We start from the raw sequence: 17,850 nt of genomic DNA, 5'->3' as shown, positions 1-17,850 counted from the left end.
TGTTTACAGCAGGCCTGAACGCACCAGTCCCTCTGAGTTACATGTCCGAGCAGAGACTCTCGGTCAGTGCCAGCTTTTGACGTGAACGTCAGAGGCACGCCTGGGGTGGCCGTGTAAAAAAAAGCAACAACAAAAAAACACGCACGGCTATCGGCCACAGTGAATGATCAAACGAGTGGCGGCAGACACCTGCTCCAGCAGCAGCAGATACCTGACCAGATATAGCAGCAGCAGCAGCAGCAGCATGGAGGGCGCTCACCTTCAGTCCCGCCGCAGGAATCTACAGCCCACTCCGGACAACCATCTCAGCAAGCGGGCATGGCCACACAGCGCCACGAACCCGGGCCTGGTTCGGGATTTTATTTAATATTTCCCCTCACGCTTTTAGCTCTGGATATTGCCAACTCAGCTCCTGCTTTTTCTTTTTTCTTTTCTATCGCAGTGGTTTATCACTGTATGAGGCACCGTCCGCCACACTGCTGCTGCAAAAATAGACACTTCCGCTCCGGACTTTCAGAGTAAAGGAGCATTTGAAGGAGTCAAGCGCTTTTGTGTTTAAACCACGTTTGATGCTTTGATTTAAAACACGCTGGCCTTTACTTCCTGAAATACCTTCGCCTTTTTAATCTCTTGAATTTACGTCACAACCCCATAACCAATCACCCCCATATTTAGCTCTTTCCGGCACGTAGTAATCCTGTCACACCAACTGGGAATCTGATATTTTATGTCTGATCTGAAATCTTTGGTAATAAGTGACCCTTTCTTCTTCCCAGGAAATGCAGTTGGTCCACCATCAGGACCAGAGCTGGAATCAGAGCATCATCACACCACTGCTGTCTTTGCCGACCTCCTTAGAACTGGTTTCAGGCATGTAAGAAAAAAAGAAAAAAAGAAAAAAAGAAAAAAAAAAAATATATATATATATATATATATATATATTTCTTAGGGCTGGGCGATAAATCGATTTAATTCATTAATTCGAATTTACAATTCTTTAAGATTTCATTTTTGGAAAATCTGGATTTTATTTTGCCAATACACTCATTGGGTTTCCATGAAGAGAACAGCATGTGATGCAGGATATATGTTTAGGCAAATATATTGTCAAAATATTGTTAAGTGGAAACTTTTTTTTTTGCCATAATACGAGGTACTTCATTTACTTATTTACTTTTTTTTAACTTAGTTTGATGTTCACAAGTGCAGTGAAGCCTGTTCTTAGCTCAATGTGTACTACCACTAGCAGCAAATGTTTTGTTATATTTTCATTGTTTATAATGGCACGGCTGCCAGCTTGTTTTTAGTTGCACTTTGAATTCAGGTCAACTCCCTGACAAAATGCTTGATATAAAAGCAAGGTTTTAAAATAATTTATTTAATTTCTTTTTATGAAACAAAAAGGAGGAAAAAAATCAATTAATCGGATTTGGTATGATAAAATCTGAGATTTACTTTTTAATCCATATCGCCCCGCCCTAATATATATATATATATATATATATATATATATATATATATATATATATATATATATATATATATATATATATAAATATATATATATATATATAAATATATATATATATATATATATATATTCTGGGGGTATTGTAAGGCTCATTGACAGAGTTATAGTCCTCGGTGCATTTACTGTAAGCCTTGCCCTTCTTTCTGTGAAGCTACTAATGAATAAAGGTCAATAGCACAACTAAATGTTTCAAGAAAACAACTTCTTCGAACGCGGTTTAATTTTAAACAGCTGGTTTGATCTACATGACAAGCGATAAAAGAGCCAAAATGCATGCCAGGATTAGCAGCAGACAGGCAGAGAAAGTCAAAAACAAAGAAAGAAAAGCTCTTTCATTCATACGAAGGAACTTTACTTTTAACTGTCAAAAGAACAGACCAATAAAGATAAATAAAACAGAGGAAAGGAATTCTTTTTAACTTCTTCACTTTTATTCCCCCTGAATAGTGTAATATGTATTTGTATTCAACCTTCTTTTCTGAAACCCTTAAATATGTCCCAATCCCTTTAACACCCCACCTAGTAAACAGAGTCCCTATGGGTCTAATTTAGCCATAGCATAAATCCAGCTGCTTTGTGAAGGCCTCAGAGGTTTATAGAGAAATTTAGTGAGGAAACAGCATCATAAAGGCCAAGTAACACATTGATTGTGCCAAGCCTTGGGTGTTTTTTACCTCAAAGGACTTGAGACTTGGGCAGAGGTTCGCCTTCCAGCTTGAAAACCATAAACATGCAGCCAGAGCCAGTAGAGTGGCATAGATAGACACTATAACGTTCATGTTCACACACTTTAGATCAAATCTGACCGAGATTAAGTTTTTTCTTTCCAGAAGAATGGACAAAAAAATAAGGCTCTAAGTGTGGAAAATTGGTACCGACACCCCCCAAAACACTCCGGTTGTAACAACAGCTGGAGATTTTTAATCTTAATAAGATCTACCAGGATAAATAAAGGTTACGCACATACAGTATTGAATATTTTTATAATGTACATTCCAGTGAATAGAATTTTGTTTTGTTTTACAATCACTATCCAGCCATCTATTTGATCTACCGAATGAATCCACTTTAGGGTGGCAGCAGGAGGTTGTATCTACCTCCTGCTGTCATTGGGAAACGGCCAGGGTACACCATCAGTCCATCACAGGGACAGACACCGATTGTTTATTCATGACAAAAAGAGATGTGAATTCTAACAAAGCACTATTTTAAAAAAGCATTTATAAACTCTCTCACCCTCTACATTTATTGCCACTCCAGAGAAGTATATACACAGAGGCTTAAAATATATTGAAAACCAAATCATTTCACACTCGAGAACAATGGAACAATTGAACCTTTGCATTTCTGGGGGAAAAATTTCCATGTTAAGAAATAATCATATTAAAATAAAATGATTATGTTACGTTACTCAACACTTTATGGGACCCCTAACGATTCCTATGAATCATAACGTTAATTTTTTTTTTAAAAAATTTATTCCATACATGTTAGCGTGTTTATATTTACAGGGTCCAAATTATGACATGGCACAGACGAGACACTTTTTAAAATGGGAAATAAAAGAAAGCTAATGCTATTCGAATGAGGTAGAATAATGCTATCAGAGAATAGCTACCCACTTAGCACTTTGACCGATATTTAGTTGGAACCACAATTCAAAGCCTAGGACAACTGGATTTTGAGAAACAAGGCCAGATGTGGACCCAGGTTTATGACTGGAAAATACTTCTCCTCTCCTTCCAAGACATTCAAAATAGTGTGGGGTTTGTTGAATGCTGATGAGGCTCTGGCTGGAAATGTGTGCACCTGTCAGAGGATAAGTTTAGCAAACACCCCAGACTAGTCAATCCTAAAACAAAGAAGGAATAAATGAAAAAGCTCCTGTTGAGCATGGTGGGGAATCTGTGATGCTGTGGGCCTGTTCATGGCATTGTTAACTCTTTAGAATACCAAGAGGTTAAAGAAAATTGTAAATTGACTGAATCTATATAGTGCTTTTCTACTGATACTGACCACAATCTTTACAAAAAAAAATGAAAATGTGTTTTCATCGGGTCTCTCAACAAGACACTCATCCAAAACATCTAGCCAAATAGACACAGAAATGGTTCACCTGACCAGTGATTCTTAACCCTGGTCCTCAGGGCCCGCATCCTGCTTATTTTCTCTGCTCCAGCATACCTGCTGAGTCCAGTAACTGTACTAGACTCTCTCCTCGGTGATCCAAGTGCTGCAGAAGTTTGTCAATCTTCCATTTATTTGAGTTACGTGTGTGGCAGCAGGAAAATCGCCCAAAACATGCAGAACAGTGGGGCCCTGAGGACCAGGACTGAGAAACGCTGCCCTTGACCATTTCTGTGTGTCTTTCTCTGCCATCTCAGTGTTCAGACCTAAATCCTACAGAAAAACCTGCCGAGAGGAAGGAGAGCATGAGAGAGGATCCAGGACTCTGATGGATCTGGAGAAACTGTGTGAAGACAAACATATAAAGATCCCCCTTGCTAAGTTCTCAGTCCAGCCTGATCAAACATTCTTGAAGACTTTAAGTGCCATTCCTGCTGTATTTTACATTATTTTATGTATTTATCTTCAACAATTCATCCTGCAACAGAATGATTTCACTGTGAGGAGCAATGGAGTATCATCAGCTATTCTCAGTGCATGAAATAACAAATGCAACATCTTATCAAAGTCTAAAAGTGAAATGTCTTTATTTTGTACAAAAATATTTACAAAACTGTTTTATATGCCATTAAACGGTCCTGATTTAATCAACTGAAAAGAAATAAATGGCTGATATTTAGTCAAATTACATAAACCTGGAAGGTACAAACATGATCAAATTGCTATCTTTAAATATAAGCTTGTAAGGTTGGAAAAAGTGTAATTTATGGTTTTTCCTTTACATTTAAAGGCTTGAATAACATCTCTGCAGAATAATGCAGCCTTCCATTGCAGAGAGCAAAGGAGAAGAAAATAACATAAATTCAGTGCATTATAGAACCCATTGGACTGTAAATGTCTCTGACATGGGTAAGGCCAGACTCGTCACTGTCAGAACCTACAAGAGACAAAAAAAGATCCGTTTGGTTCAGTTTGCAACATGGTGGACAGGGAGGCAATTATTTATGTTGGTGTAAATAGTAAAACTTTCAAAAGCATGAAAGTAAAGGGCGCTGACTAACCCAGAACTCACCTTGGTGTCAGCCTGATATGTAAAGTCCCTGACTTTCTCTCCATTTGCCAAGACATAAAGCGGCGATGAAGGCACGCCGAACACCTGAAGGCCTCCCAGCAGCAGATTGGCCAAGGCCCCGTTCAGGTTTACAGGGATGCTGGTTATCTGCGACTGAGGCAAAGTACGGATAATTAACACATTAACATATACGTTTGTCGGAATAAAAATAAAAAAAACCTGATCACTTTCAGACTTTTACTGATTCACGCTTCCAGATCCAGTCTTCCCTGACAGTGCCTAAAGAAATTTTCAAACATCTTGAAATGGTTTGCATTTTATCATGTTAGGGCCACAGAGGCCGCTGTATTTTAACAACGATTTAAAGGCCGACAAAAACTAGCGTATAGTTGTAGGGAGGAAGAGTTAGTCTACCGTATCAAATCACAATATAACAAACTGAAGGCTGTGGTTGTAACGTGACAAAACGTGGAGAAGTTGAAGCAGGAGTTGAACTTTAGCTTGACACCATACCCACCTGTTCAGCAGTGAAGTTCACGTAGCAATAATTTTGTGTTTCAAAAGTCCTAAGGCTGTCTCCGTCGTCCCAGAACAAGTCCCCCCACGCCCAGCCACGCGTGGACAGCGCCACCGTCAGGAAGAAAGGGTTTCTGCGTGACGCTGCAGTGGTCAAAGCAGGCTCCTTCACAGAAGCAAAAAAAATAAAAAAATGGATGACGCAGCATTTAAAAACAGATTTTTTTCAAAGACACTATCAAGCTAATTAACATAGCATAACTCATCTCCAACCAAAGATCAGCTCAGCTTATCAATCAAAAGCTGAACAGCAATAATTAGACTGCAGCAAACTAAAACATCTTAGTGAATAAATTATCTGTCGAGCAGAGACCAAAAAAAACGAGAGATAAAAGCCGAGCTTCAGCCTCCTAAACTCTGCAGTGCCGGCCAGAGATCGACCGATAAAGGTTTTTTAAAGGCCGATGCCCATACCGATTATTCTGACATTAGTCTAACCGATACCCGATATGTGCTGCTGATTTTATGGGGCCAATTCTTGAGGCTGCTATTGTTTTTTTCTTCCTCTATTTACATGACAAAAACGACACAATGGTAAGAATTGTTACACAAGTCTCAAAACTTGCGTTTAAACCAGCTAATATTAACAATCAATCAGCTTCAGACCGCGGTTTGAAAGGCACACAGAAAAAAAAAAAACATGCATCACGACTCTCATGGCAGCGCTTAATGAATGCGTCACTTACAACATTACCAGCTGCTTTCTGCCAGGGAGGGAGTGGCGACGTGTGCGATTCGCTCCGTCTCAAGGCACGGCTGCTGAATGCGGTAATGGATCGGCGAACACGTACACGTTTCAGCCGATACCACTCAGGTAAAAAAAAATAAAAAAAAACATAAAATATCAGGCGCTAGAGCCGACGCCCACCTGCTGGGGGATGATGTGCCCCTCTCTCACGTGAACGTTGATCGTTTCCAGAGGCGCTGGAAGCTGAACGTACTGACCGCCGCTGTGGATCGGCTGACCCTTGAGGACGCAGAAGAGATGTCAGTCCAATAGAACGGTTCTGATACTCCTTAAACTGAGTTAGATTTTCTCATATTTCAACCACAAGGTATTTAATTAAGATTTCATGTGAGGGTGAATGTTTGTGATCATACATAGCTTTTGCATCTTTTTCTTAATATATGAAAAACTTACATGTCTTCCTTTATAAAGACTGGATTTTTTAGGAAATTCTTCTTTGCACAGTAGTTCAATATCAGTTTGGATGGAAAACGTCTGTAAAAAGCTATTTACATTTTTTTAAGTATCATCTTAAAAAAAAAGATCTATTTTGTTTCCTTGGCGATACGCAGCGTTAGCTTCCCACCACATTCATTTGCGTCTCATTTAAGCAGACCACCTTTTTCCAGAGTTTGCAGTGTCCTCCGCATGACTTTGGGGCAAACAGCAAACGGTACTTCTAATGGCTATTTATTCACAATCACTTTCTTGTTGCCACTTTGCAATAATAACAGTATTAATGAAGTCTGGCGACAGATCCTCCCACCTGAGCCCATAATCTCTGCTGCTCCACCAGAGTTACCATGAGCCTCTGGGCTGCGTCTTTGGTCAATGGCTCCTCCCTAAGCTTGTCGCTTTAGGTAGGCAGCCATGTTTTCATAGGTTTGCAGTCGCTTTATAGCCTGCTTTAAATGTCTCTCCCACTTTATCTCTGACCAGTATGCTGTGCTTCTCCATCTTCATGATGCCCTTTGTCTACTAATGTTCTTTAACAAGCCTTGTCTGCATTTATCAGCCTGTGACCCCCAAAATAACAGCACCAGAGACCCATTCTGGAGGAGTAGAAGAAGTATTTTATTCTTTTTGGAAATTACTAGAAAAGAAAATCACAAAACTGCGAGAATAGAGTAGTGATTTTATGCAAACTGTGTTAAAATGAGAATTGTTGAGCATCTTGTAAACTTATACTTTGTCATCAGTTTCACAAATAAGGCAAGTCGTTTCAGGTCTTTGTAACGACTGTGTGACTTTATTCTCACATGACAATTTCCAAAAAGAATCTTGTATTAAGGCCATTTTAGATGAAAGAAAATAAATGATTGGCCACGGAGGAGTAGTTTTCCACAAAAAGTAAAAATTAATTGAGAATATTTTCACAAATTTGTGACAAAAAAGCTTTGATGTTTTCTGATGTCAAAAATTCGTAAATTTGAAGAATATTTTTTTCATTATTAAAGGCATATATTTGCTATATTAAAACAAATATATCTCTGACATGGTAAAGTCAGAATTTTGAATCATGAATCATCTTGCGGCCCTCTGAGGGGGTCCTGATCCCCAGTTTGCAAACTCACTGCAAAAAGGGAACTAAAAGTAAGTAACATTTTCTTGAAATCAGTGTATTTTACCTTGATTAGAGCCAGTAACTAAGACTATTTGCCAATGGAACAAGATTTTTGCACTTAAAATAGGAACAATTCATCTCCATCATGTTATTTCGAGTGCAGGATGTCTAATTATCTTATTTTAGGGGTAAAAATACTCAAACCATTGGCAAATAGTTTCATTTAGCTCCTCAAATCAAGGAAAAATACACTCATTTCAAGAAATTTTTACCTACTTTTAGTTCCCTTTTTTCAGTGCTCCTGCTTCACAGAATAACGGGATCTATCCTGAAATTTAAGACCTCTGTTTACCAAAGAGGTGAGTTTGGAACCAAACTGGTCGCACTGGGCTTTATGGAGGGCTGTCAGACTAAAAGGGAGCTAAAAATACAAAATCATGCCAAACTTATCAGATGTTTTTACCTGTAAAAAGGCTTCTAAATAATTTTGTGAAACTTTGTGATTTCAACATAACAAAAAAAAAAAAAAAAAGAAGATTTTCAAATGGAGAGAACACCTTTGACAGCTCCTGTATGTGTTGATGCAGTAGACGGTAACGAAGACCTAACGGACTTGTGGGGCCACTCACGTTGTGCAGTTGGTACCAAGTGCCGGCCGGTAAGTAGGCGCTCAGTTCTACTGCCCCTTGCTCTAAAACCGGACTGATGAGAAGCGAACTCCCCCACAGGAACTGTCGGTCTGTGGTCCGGCAGTTCGGGTCGGTGGGAAACCTGAGAGTGGCAAAAGCACAGAGAGACGAATACCGTAACTAAAAAGGGTTTGATTATTTTAGTTTCATGTTACACTGAAAGCACAGAAGAAGAAGAAAGCAGCATACTCCACGAAGAGGGGCCTGGCAACAGTGTCAGCAGATGTGTGCGCATGGTGGAAGAGCGTGTAGAGGAACGGGAGGAGGGAGTAGCGAAGGTTCAACGCACTCCGCATGGCTGCTTGGGCCTTCTGCCCAAATACGTACGGCTCCTGAGGCTGAAGGACGACACGAGTGAAGACAGGTACAGGCAGCTACATCGTCACAATCCCATAAACCGAGGCGCTATATCTCACAGCGTTGGGCTTGTCGTTGTGGTTCCTCATAAACGGATAAAAGGCACCAAGTTGCATCCATCGCACGCATAGCTCCTCGGTGGTGTCGCCTCCGAAGCCGCAGACGTCCGCTCCCGCCAGGGGGACGCCGAACAGGCTGAACTGCAGCACCGCTGTGTAGAACGTCGTACACAAAAGCTCTCTGTAGATCTTTAGACTTTTTCCACAAATAAATGCACCATTATGACCTTTGAAACTTGGCATTTAGTCACCAGGGATGGAGAACCGAAGCTGCTCCCAGTCACTCCTCACGTCTCCTGTCCACACGCCAGAAAAACGCCCGATGCCGGGGAAAGAGGAGCGAGACAAGACGAAGGGTCTCTTCCCCCGAATCCTCATCAGAGCACTGAGGATGAAAACGTGGTAAACAGGATGAATGTGCAGCCAAATTAATAACTAAATCTGCATCAGAAGAGGGAGTTTTGAGGAGGTTTTTTATACCTTAACGTCACACCGGTGTTATAATAAATGATTCACATCGTTGCATGGTCTAACCTGTGTGTTGCATAAGCTTCGGTCAGTCCGTACAGGTTGTGCAGGTTGTAATGGCTGGACAGCTTCTGCTGCGCCGACATACAGATGGTTCCTGAGTTCAACTGGCCTCCGACCACCCCTGTTAGCGCGATATTGAGAGAAAAATACAGACTAAATCCTTAGAACTGCAATCTAACAGGTAAAAGAAAGGTTAGTTTTCTTTCTATATCTATCTACGAAGTGCCTTGCAAAAGTATTTCTGCCCCTTGACCTTTTCCATTATTTATCCCAGTTCGACCTATTTTATTGGGATAGAACAACACAACACAGAGCATGACTGTTTGGAGGAAGAAAAACAATACATGGTTTTCTAAAGATTTTTACACATATGGATCTGAGAAGCATGGCGTGCCTTTGTCTCTACCCCATTTACTCTGATGTCACCAAACAAAATCAAATACAACAAATTATCTACATTAGTCGCCTAGATAGTAAACAGAGTCACCCTGTGTGTCATTTTTTCTTGGTATTAATGGAGCAGTGAACTATGGTGGCGGCAGCATCATGATGGGGGACACTTCTTTATCGTTTGTTCAAAGAACGCTCCAAGGGTTTGCTGCAGGCCATGTGGGGGGGAGGGGGGGGGGGGGGGTGATGCAGAAGGGTACCTTGGTCAGATGAGACGAAAATTCATTTTTACATGCAAAAAGTGTGTATTTGGCTCACAAAAACCATTGATCAGAGCTAAATATAAGACTAATCTAAGAAGAAAACCTGTCCAAGCTCGCCTTCCAGCAGAACGAGGGAGGAACACTTGTAGTGGTTTATTGTAGATGCTTTCAATCAAACCTGATTGACCTGGAACTAGTTTTACAAAAAATGAATTTGCAAAAAAAAAAAAAAAAAAATGAGAATAGCTGGTGGAGAGACAAAGCCCAAAAGCACTTGCAGTGGTAATTGTAGGGAAAGACGACAATACAAAGCATCAACCATCCCACAGGGGTTTGATTATAGCACATCACATGTAACTTTTTAAAAATCCCAATTAAATGCACGATGTGACGAGATATTTACACGATCAACGGGTGTGAACACTTTTATTTTTCGGGGCACTATAGTTGGAAAACTGCAAATCAGTGATAGTGTATATATCTAATGGCCTTACTGGGTGTGTACGGTGGTCTCTCCAGCTCACTGTCAGGGCAGCCCTCCACTGATCCCTGGACAAAGCTGGATGGTTCATTCATATCCTGATAGAAAACGGCAGCACAAGTTAGCATTTAAGAGGGTTTAGCCTGCAGGTACACAATATGAAAATCTGCCCTTTAGATATAAACCAATGTTTGTTTTTTGTTTTTTTTGTACGCTTCTTTGTTCGAGCACTCACAATCCACAGACCATCTACGGGAACCTTAGAGTAAAAGCCTCTGATGCAGTCCTCCCACCACTGCCAGGCCTCTGGGTTGGTGAAGTCAGGAAACGCTGTCGGGCCGGGCCAAACCTTTGTTCACAGGACACACACACCCAACTTAAATGAAGGTAAACGAGGAACTTCATAGTATTTCGTCTCCAAACAGAGACCTTAAAAGCGGATCTAACCTTCCCTATCAGAATTTGCCCAGTTGCATTTTTAAGAAATACATCTCGTTTCACGCCGTCTTCAAACGGAGGGTATGTTCCAGGGGGGCTGGTGCTGCTGATGCCCGGGTCCTGAGGAAGAACAAACCATGATGAAACGAGATGTTTGCTGCCATCTACTGGATGAGTTAGTTAATGACTACTTTCCCTTTTATTTTTAATGAACATGCTGTGAGAAGAAAATGTTTTTAAGATTTTTCTTTGTGGGTTTCCTTTCTAAATTTTAATCAAATGAAAGCCTCTGATAACAAAAGAATGTTGTATTTTGAAGATTTCGCACCAGAATGAGGATGTACTTCATGCCTTCCTTATGAAACTCCTGCACCATCTCTGGTAGATCACCAAATCGCAGCGGGTCAAAGGTAAACACCCTTCGCTTGTCTGCATAGTCCAGGTCATTCCACTGTACATCCTGGTGGTGAATAACATTAAATACATTTAATGACAAGTGAAGCACCTGGATAAAAAAAATTACAGTTCTGAGCTCCACAAAAGTCCCTCTGATTATAGTATAACTTATCCTGCTTATATGATTATGAACCTATTTAAAATACTGAGCCTTTTGCAATAATAGCAGACCTAATTTTTTTCTTTAACAAGTTTCTATTAAAAACAATATTCAAAAGACTCCAGATTGTTTCTCTACACATGCACTTCCCAGTTACTGGGAAGTGAGAATATTAATAAACTCACATGTGGATTTTTAGCAGTTTATAATCAAATGAATAATCCTAATGTGCAAATAACTGTGTATAGTATCTCTATATACAATGAACCATTGCTACTGGTTTGTTTTACCATGGGAAAGTTTGCACTGTGCATGCGTTGCGCAACCATGCGGGTTGCATTAGTAGTCGCATAACCCCAGCGACAGAGATGAAAGCCCAGTGACCAATAAGGAGGCATCATGGGATATCCTGGAAGCAGAAATGAAAAACATTATCCGATAAAAAAATGTACACATCACACACGTTTAGATGTCTCTTACTAGTTGGATATGTGTTACTGAAGCTCAATAACACAGTTAAAGACACACCAATGATCTGGAGGTACTGCCGTATCACACTCTGAGGGTCAGGACCCAAGAAAATATACAGGTCCAGGATTCCACCAGTGGACACCCAGGTGAGAGCTGGCGTCGGCTGCAGCGTTACTTCTACAGAGACATTTAGAACGAGTTAAGAATAAAAAAGTATCACCATTTGCAACACAAAATGTATACTCTACATAAGGAGAAACGATAACACCCGCTTCACCATCAGTGTCCACACAGCAAACAGAATCTTTAAAAAAAAAAAATGGCTAAATCATTGTCACAAGAAAATTAGGTTTGATCTGTTGCAGTATTTCTTTTATAAAATTAGAATGGCTTTTCATTGACTTTTACATTTAAAAATCACTATGTTAGATTATGTTAGATAGTTTTTTTCCTTCTCTCTGTATGCAATATCCTCCAGAGGAGAACAGCATAAGCATTCATCCCCTTTAAACCTTTTCCTGAACGTGTGTGTGAATTAGTGAATGACGGTAGTGTAAAGTGCTTTGGGGTCGTCGGACTAGTTAAAGCGCTATAGAAGAACCAGCCATTTACCATTTACCAAAAAAAAAAACAACCAGAGCTACAATGGAACGCTTATATCAAAGCATATTGATGTGATAAAATTATCCAGTCAAAGTCCAGACCTACACTTAATTAAGAATCTGGGATAAGACTTGAAAGTCAGCATGGGCAAAGCTGTTCTACAGAGTAAATGGGGTAAACTTATAAAGTGCTTTTTTAATCATACCGACCACTCACAGCCTTCAGGTCACATTCACAAATGCACACATTAACTTGGGATTAAGTATCTAGCTCAGAGGCACATAACCCTGTTTCAGTAAAGGAAGCTGGATTACTCTGCCACGGCCGCCCCAGTTACGATTCAGAGAAGCTCACAAACACTTTCACAGTTTTCAGATTTATAGCTGTGGACCTTTTTTAAACTAAATATCCTTGTCTGAAAAAACCTGTATCACTAAAATGAGTTGGAGGACATATTTCTGTAAAATAATTCATGGGAACAGTAACTGATGAAGGAAAAATAGACCGAAAAACAAGATTTTTTTTCTTGAAATTAAACTATTTTTCCTTGTTTTGAGCAGGTAGATAGGACTATTTGCCAATGGAATAAGATTTTTGCACTTAAAATAGGAACAATTCATCTCCGTCATCTTAATTCAAGTGCAGGATGTCTAATTATCTTATTTTAGGGGTAAAAATACTCATTCCATTGGCAAATAATGTTATTTACCTGCTCAAATCAAGGGCAAATGCATTCATTTCAAGAAACTTTTACTTATTTTTAGTTCTACTTTTGCAGTGTGTGCTGGGGGAAAGAGATTTGTACCGATTGCGTTGCTGTTGAGAAGGAAAACCCCGTGCGCTAAGCCATCCTCTTCCTGCACTATGTAAAAAGGATGGGACCCATAGAGGTTCGCTTCAGCCTGCGGTGAAAGACAGTACCGGTAGTTTATATATATACAGCAGGAAACACGGTAAGAAGACAGGCCATGAATATACAGAATCCATTCAATCCAATGTTTCTGATACTGTTGCTAATATCCAGCAACCGGTGCAGTCCAGTCACTGCTACAGACTCACATGTGGAGCCATGTCTCTGTTCCAAAGAGTCAAGGATTTCCAGTTGAGGTCCAGGACCAGAGGGGTGTAATGCTCTCCGAGGCCGGACACCAGGGAGGAGGCCAGGGAGGTGGAGAGCTGCAGGTACTGGTCAGCGAACAGCAGCGGAGCAACTGTGGTGTTCACACTAAACCCAGAGAAGAAACGCTGGAAAGACGTGGCAGTGGTGACCTCTAAAGGGATTAAACAGGGTCAGCGTCACTTACAGGACCCTTCCACTGGACTTTCGTCTGACTACGAAGCCGAAGGGATGGTGCTGGTACTGGGTGGTGTAGAGGGCATCCTGGTCCTGAAAGGCTTCAGTCTGAGGCCTGCCAGCTGGGAGGGGGACTTCATACCGCTCAGAGGATGGGTCCTTTAGCTTCAGAAGAAAAACAACAACACATCTAGATGTATGAATGTGAAGGATCAAATGTCCTGAAGGAATACATTTAAGTAGAGTTTGTTAAATATTCTGTCTTGGATAAAGTATTTATAATCCTGAACCTTTTCACTTTTTTTTTGTCAAGGTACAACCACAAGCTTCACTGTATTTTGCTGGTTATCTCAATTGACTCACCATCACGAGGTTGCTCATGATTGCGGAAAAACTGGAAATTAAATTTAAATGGTTTTCAAATTTATTTATCACACAAATCTGAAAAAAGTTGTGTTCAGACCCCTTAATGCTGACACCTCTAACAAAAAACGCAGGGTAAACAATTCACCAAGTTAAAAGGGTCCGCCTGTGTGTAATTTAATCACTAGCAAAACATAACAGCGTTTTTTAAAAAAGGTCAAAAAAACTGCAAGCTATCGCAGGAAGAAAACCTTTTACAGGCTGCAAAGCAGTCGAGACTGGGGCAGAGGTCCACCTTCCATCAGCAAAAATACCACAAAAATACAGGCTGGATCTACAATACAATGGTTTAGATCGAAACATATTGATGTGGCAGAATGGTCTAGTCAAAGTTCAGACCTGAATCCAGTCATTCTCAGTTGTTCTCCATTCAATCAGTCTTTAAATGTGCAAAGCTGGTAGAGGGTCTCGCCTCAATGTACTTGTACTATGTGTAACTACAGCAAATTTTGACTCTAAAAACCACTGAGCTATATTTTACACTGGAGTGCTGATTTTGCCGAAAAACTGAAGTCACTGGCCGCCATCTTGCTACTCCCTACTCTCACAGAATCTCATAGGATTTGCTTGCAACAACAAGCAGTTTTCTGGCTGTGTGAAAATGTTTCACAGGTAATACTACAGTCAGTGGATGTACTAACACTATCAACTACTAGGAAATTAGGTGCTGAAATATTTTACATGTTATTCATATTAAATATGTATATATGTATATATAAGTATGTGTATATGTATATATATGTATATGATATGTATATATAAGTATGTGTATATGTATATATATGTATACATATATGTATTTTTATATTGTTATTTATATACTTATAAATGTTTTATATATATCTTTAAATAAATAAAATGCAAAATATTTCAACACATGACTTTCTCAGTAGTTGATAGTTTTAGAACATAACATAAAAGTATATGGCATTTGACTTTTTAAAAGTTTTAAGCCCCCCCTGAACATGAGAAAATCCTCGTTATTCAATGCTGTAGAGCACATATTCCCTAGTTACTGGGGGGAAATAGGGAGTACTGATATGGCGGCTGGTGGCTTCAAAGCGACTCGTTCTAACAGCCGGCTATTAGCACCCCAGTGTATAATATAGCTCAGTGCTAAAAACATTTCCTCAGGAAGGATGAATACAAATGCACATCAAACTTTATACATTTTCAAAACCACTATTCCTTTTTCTTCCACTTGGCAATAATGCAGCACATCGTGTCGCTCTATCACTTAAAATCCCTGTGAACTACACTGACATTTGTAGCTGTAAAGTGAAAAATACTTTATAGTCCCTAGAAACAGAAAGTAGTCATCAAAATTGTCCACACTACAGTCTGGGCTATTTAAATAAAACCTCTAATCCTGTGAATTGAATTTGTCTGCATTACTAGAGAAAGTATAGTTCTAAACAACAACAGCAAAGGAGTGCAAGAAAGATTAGAAACAAACAAAAACAGAAGGAGATGTCAAGCTTGATATAATATAAGATTGCTAAGAGTTGCATACATTTTGATTGGGAAGGACTCACAACAAGGTGAAAGCAGCCCGGAGTCTCATCCATGGCCTCCAGGCTCAGAGTGGAGACATCTTTGGGGAGGTAGGATGGGCTGGCCCGGGTCAGGGTGGCCGTCTGGCCCCTCTCGCTGGGGGTGAGGCGCCCCATGGTGTAGCCCGGGTACGGGGAAGGGTAGAAGCACCAGGGCGGCCCTGCAGATCCGGGCAGAGGAGCGTAGCAGCACCCCCTCTCCTCACACTCCTCCTGGCTCAGCAGCCTGTCCCTGCCGCAGTCAAAGCGGCTCTCCGGAGCCACGCTGCATCCAGTTTGCCAGGAAGTCCCAGACCTTTGGAGGCTTTCAGGGGGGCCATCGCTCTTTGGTACTCCGGGATAATAATAATAAGAAGAAGACCCAGGCTTTTTATGAGCTGTGACCTCATTAGGGTCGTAATGAACTGACCTAACGAGTCTACCCTCGTTCCTGAACAAAAGGTGTAAACTCGCTAATAGAGACAGAGAAAGGAGGAGCACGGTGACAGTTAAATTAGACAAAATACCCATGCTATAAAAAAAGACTCTGAGAAATTCCTGTTAGCAAACCATGCTATGGTGAAGCTAGCAAAACAATAAATAAACAAACATATGAGTCATTAAAAAACTAACGTAGCAAGGCTGTGCAGGACTGAAATGAAACTGTTACTTTAAAAGAAGAAGTCATGAGCTAATAAAGCTGTCCCGAGTTTATAGCTAGCAGAAGCTGCACAGTTAGCAACAGAGGATAAAAACACTAAGGCAAGCGTGCTAGGACAAACCAGCTCAATTCCTCATATGTATGGGTTATTTGTCATATATTACTATCAAAAGTTACGTATAAATGTAGAACACAAAAAAGGGAACAATAAACGGAAAGCCTGTTAGCTCATTACTTGTAAGTGTCTCTTCAATTAATAGTAAGATGTTTGATAAACTGACACACACACACACACACATCGATACATATATATATATATATATATATATATATATATATATATATATATATATATATATATATATATATATATATATATATATATATATATATATATATATATATATATATATATATATATACATACATACATATATATATATATATATACATATATACACATATATATATATACACATATATATATATATATATATATATATATATATATATATATTTTTTTTTTTTTTTTTTTTTTTTTTTGACTCGCTTATCCCTCATGGAGTCGCCAGGGTTGCTGGTGCCTATCTCCAGTGTTCTATATATCTATAGCTATATAGCTATAGATCTATAGATATATATATATATATGGGTAATTCCATAGACATTATATACGTTATATTATTGTTATATTATATATATATATATATATATATATATATATATATATATATATATATATATATATATATATATATATATTATTATATTATAGACGTATATGATGTCTATGGGTAATTCCTTTAATGCAGTGCCCATTGTGTCCCCAGCCTAAATCTAACTGTATTTTCTTATATATGAAGATAAATTATAATTTTTACAAATAATTTTATTTGCAGTTTCCAATTTCATTTTAAGAAAATTGCTAAATAAATTGTGTTATTTCCTCCAAATTTTGTTTTATCAAGCTGGATGAGGCATTATAAATACTGTATATATTTCTTGACTTTTTTTATTTATTTTTTATTACCATGTACTGTTTGTCCCTGGCTTTACTGTCCACTGTGTTATCTTAAGTAAAGATCCCTTTAAGAAAGCTCCACCCAATCCTACATGAGTCCGGCTTCTGATATGTCACACCAGAGTGTGCTTCAGCTGTGTTAACGTTTCTCATATTGGATCTTGCTGTTTTTATGAAGAAGATTTAGTTTGTTCAATCATAAGACTAAATGTAACTAACTAATAACTGTGTTTACCATGTCTTATAAAGAAAATTATAGAAAACAATTAATTTAAATTGTTTATGGTTTAGGATATACATTTTTTATCAGTTATCTAAAATCTTGTTAGCGTAAAAGCTAACAAAGCTTAATGCTGTTTTTATTCTAAAATGTCCACAGTGTTAGGGCCCACTGTGTTAACCTAATTTGGATAACTCAGTGGGCACTCACTTTACAGACTGGACATACAACATTAAGTAATTGATTGAAAAAGAAAATACCAAA

The 17,850-nt window shown here is 39.1% G+C and overlaps 2 protein-coding genes across 3 annotated transcripts in view; both read right to left on the bottom strand.

Moving 5' to 3' along the window:
- tbc1d16 (TBC1 domain family, member 16) overlaps positions 1 to 431 on the bottom strand; it is a 45,811-nt gene extending 45,380 nt beyond the window's left edge. The window contains exon 1 of the mRNA XM_036148075.1: positions 260 to 431. The gene's annotated coding sequence lies outside the window, so the exon portion shown is untranslated. The remainder of the gene's footprint in view (positions 1 to 259) is intronic.
- Positions 432 to 4,220: 3,789 nt separating this feature from the next.
- gaa (glucosidase, alpha; acid (Pompe disease, glycogen storage disease type II)) lies at positions 4,221 to 16,451 on the bottom strand. Of its 2 annotated transcripts, XM_036148350.1 has the most exons (19): positions 15,688 to 16,451; positions 13,740 to 13,894; positions 13,495 to 13,660; positions 13,241 to 13,337; positions 11,890 to 12,009; positions 11,652 to 11,770; positions 11,134 to 11,265; positions 10,815 to 10,925; positions 10,603 to 10,716; positions 10,381 to 10,465; positions 9,237 to 9,354; positions 8,954 to 9,087; positions 8,703 to 8,854; positions 8,476 to 8,624; positions 8,227 to 8,368; positions 6,175 to 6,273; positions 5,248 to 5,412; positions 4,731 to 4,883; positions 4,221 to 4,595 (listed from the first exon to the last, which is right to left on the bottom strand). In XM_036148350.1, exons 1-19 carry the CDS (start codon positions 16,213 to 16,215, stop codon positions 4,530 to 4,532), a joined length of 2,805 nt encoding a protein of 934 aa, XP_036004243.1. In that variant the 5' UTR covers positions 16,216 to 16,451; the 3' UTR covers positions 4,221 to 4,529. The 2 variants fall into 2 exon arrangements, with proteins under 2 accessions (XP_036004243.1, XP_036004244.1); XM_036148351.1 differs by lacking the exon at positions 4,221 to 4,595 and having other exon boundaries at positions 4,758 to 4,883; positions 8,211 to 8,368.
- Between the last annotated feature and the right edge of the window lie 1,399 nt (positions 16,452 to 17,850).

This window comes from Fundulus heteroclitus, chromosome 16, assembly GCF_011125445.2.
Source record: "Fundulus heteroclitus isolate FHET01 chromosome 16, MU-UCD_Fhet_4.1, whole genome shotgun sequence".
Lineage (NCBI taxonomy): Eukaryota > Metazoa > Chordata > Actinopteri > Cyprinodontiformes > Fundulidae > Fundulus > Fundulus heteroclitus.
Note: the sequence above shows the minus strand (reverse complement) of the source record. Positions and strands in the feature narration are given on the sequence as shown.

Bases quoted from the DNA above. Each gene is read 5' to 3' on its own strand.
- gaa (XM_036148350.1), bottom strand. From the start codon at position 16,215: ATGGGTATTTTGTCTAATTTAACTGTCACCGTGCTCCTCCTTTCTCTG. The intron at 6,274-8,226 runs GTGAGTGGCCCC...TGCGTCCTCAAG, and splicing joins CTTGGTACCAACTGCACAAC to GGTCAGCCGATCCACAGCGG. The intron at 4,884-5,247 runs GTGGGTATGGTG...ACTTTGCCTCAG, and splicing joins TGAACTTCACTGCTGAACAG to TCGCAGATAACCAGCATCCC.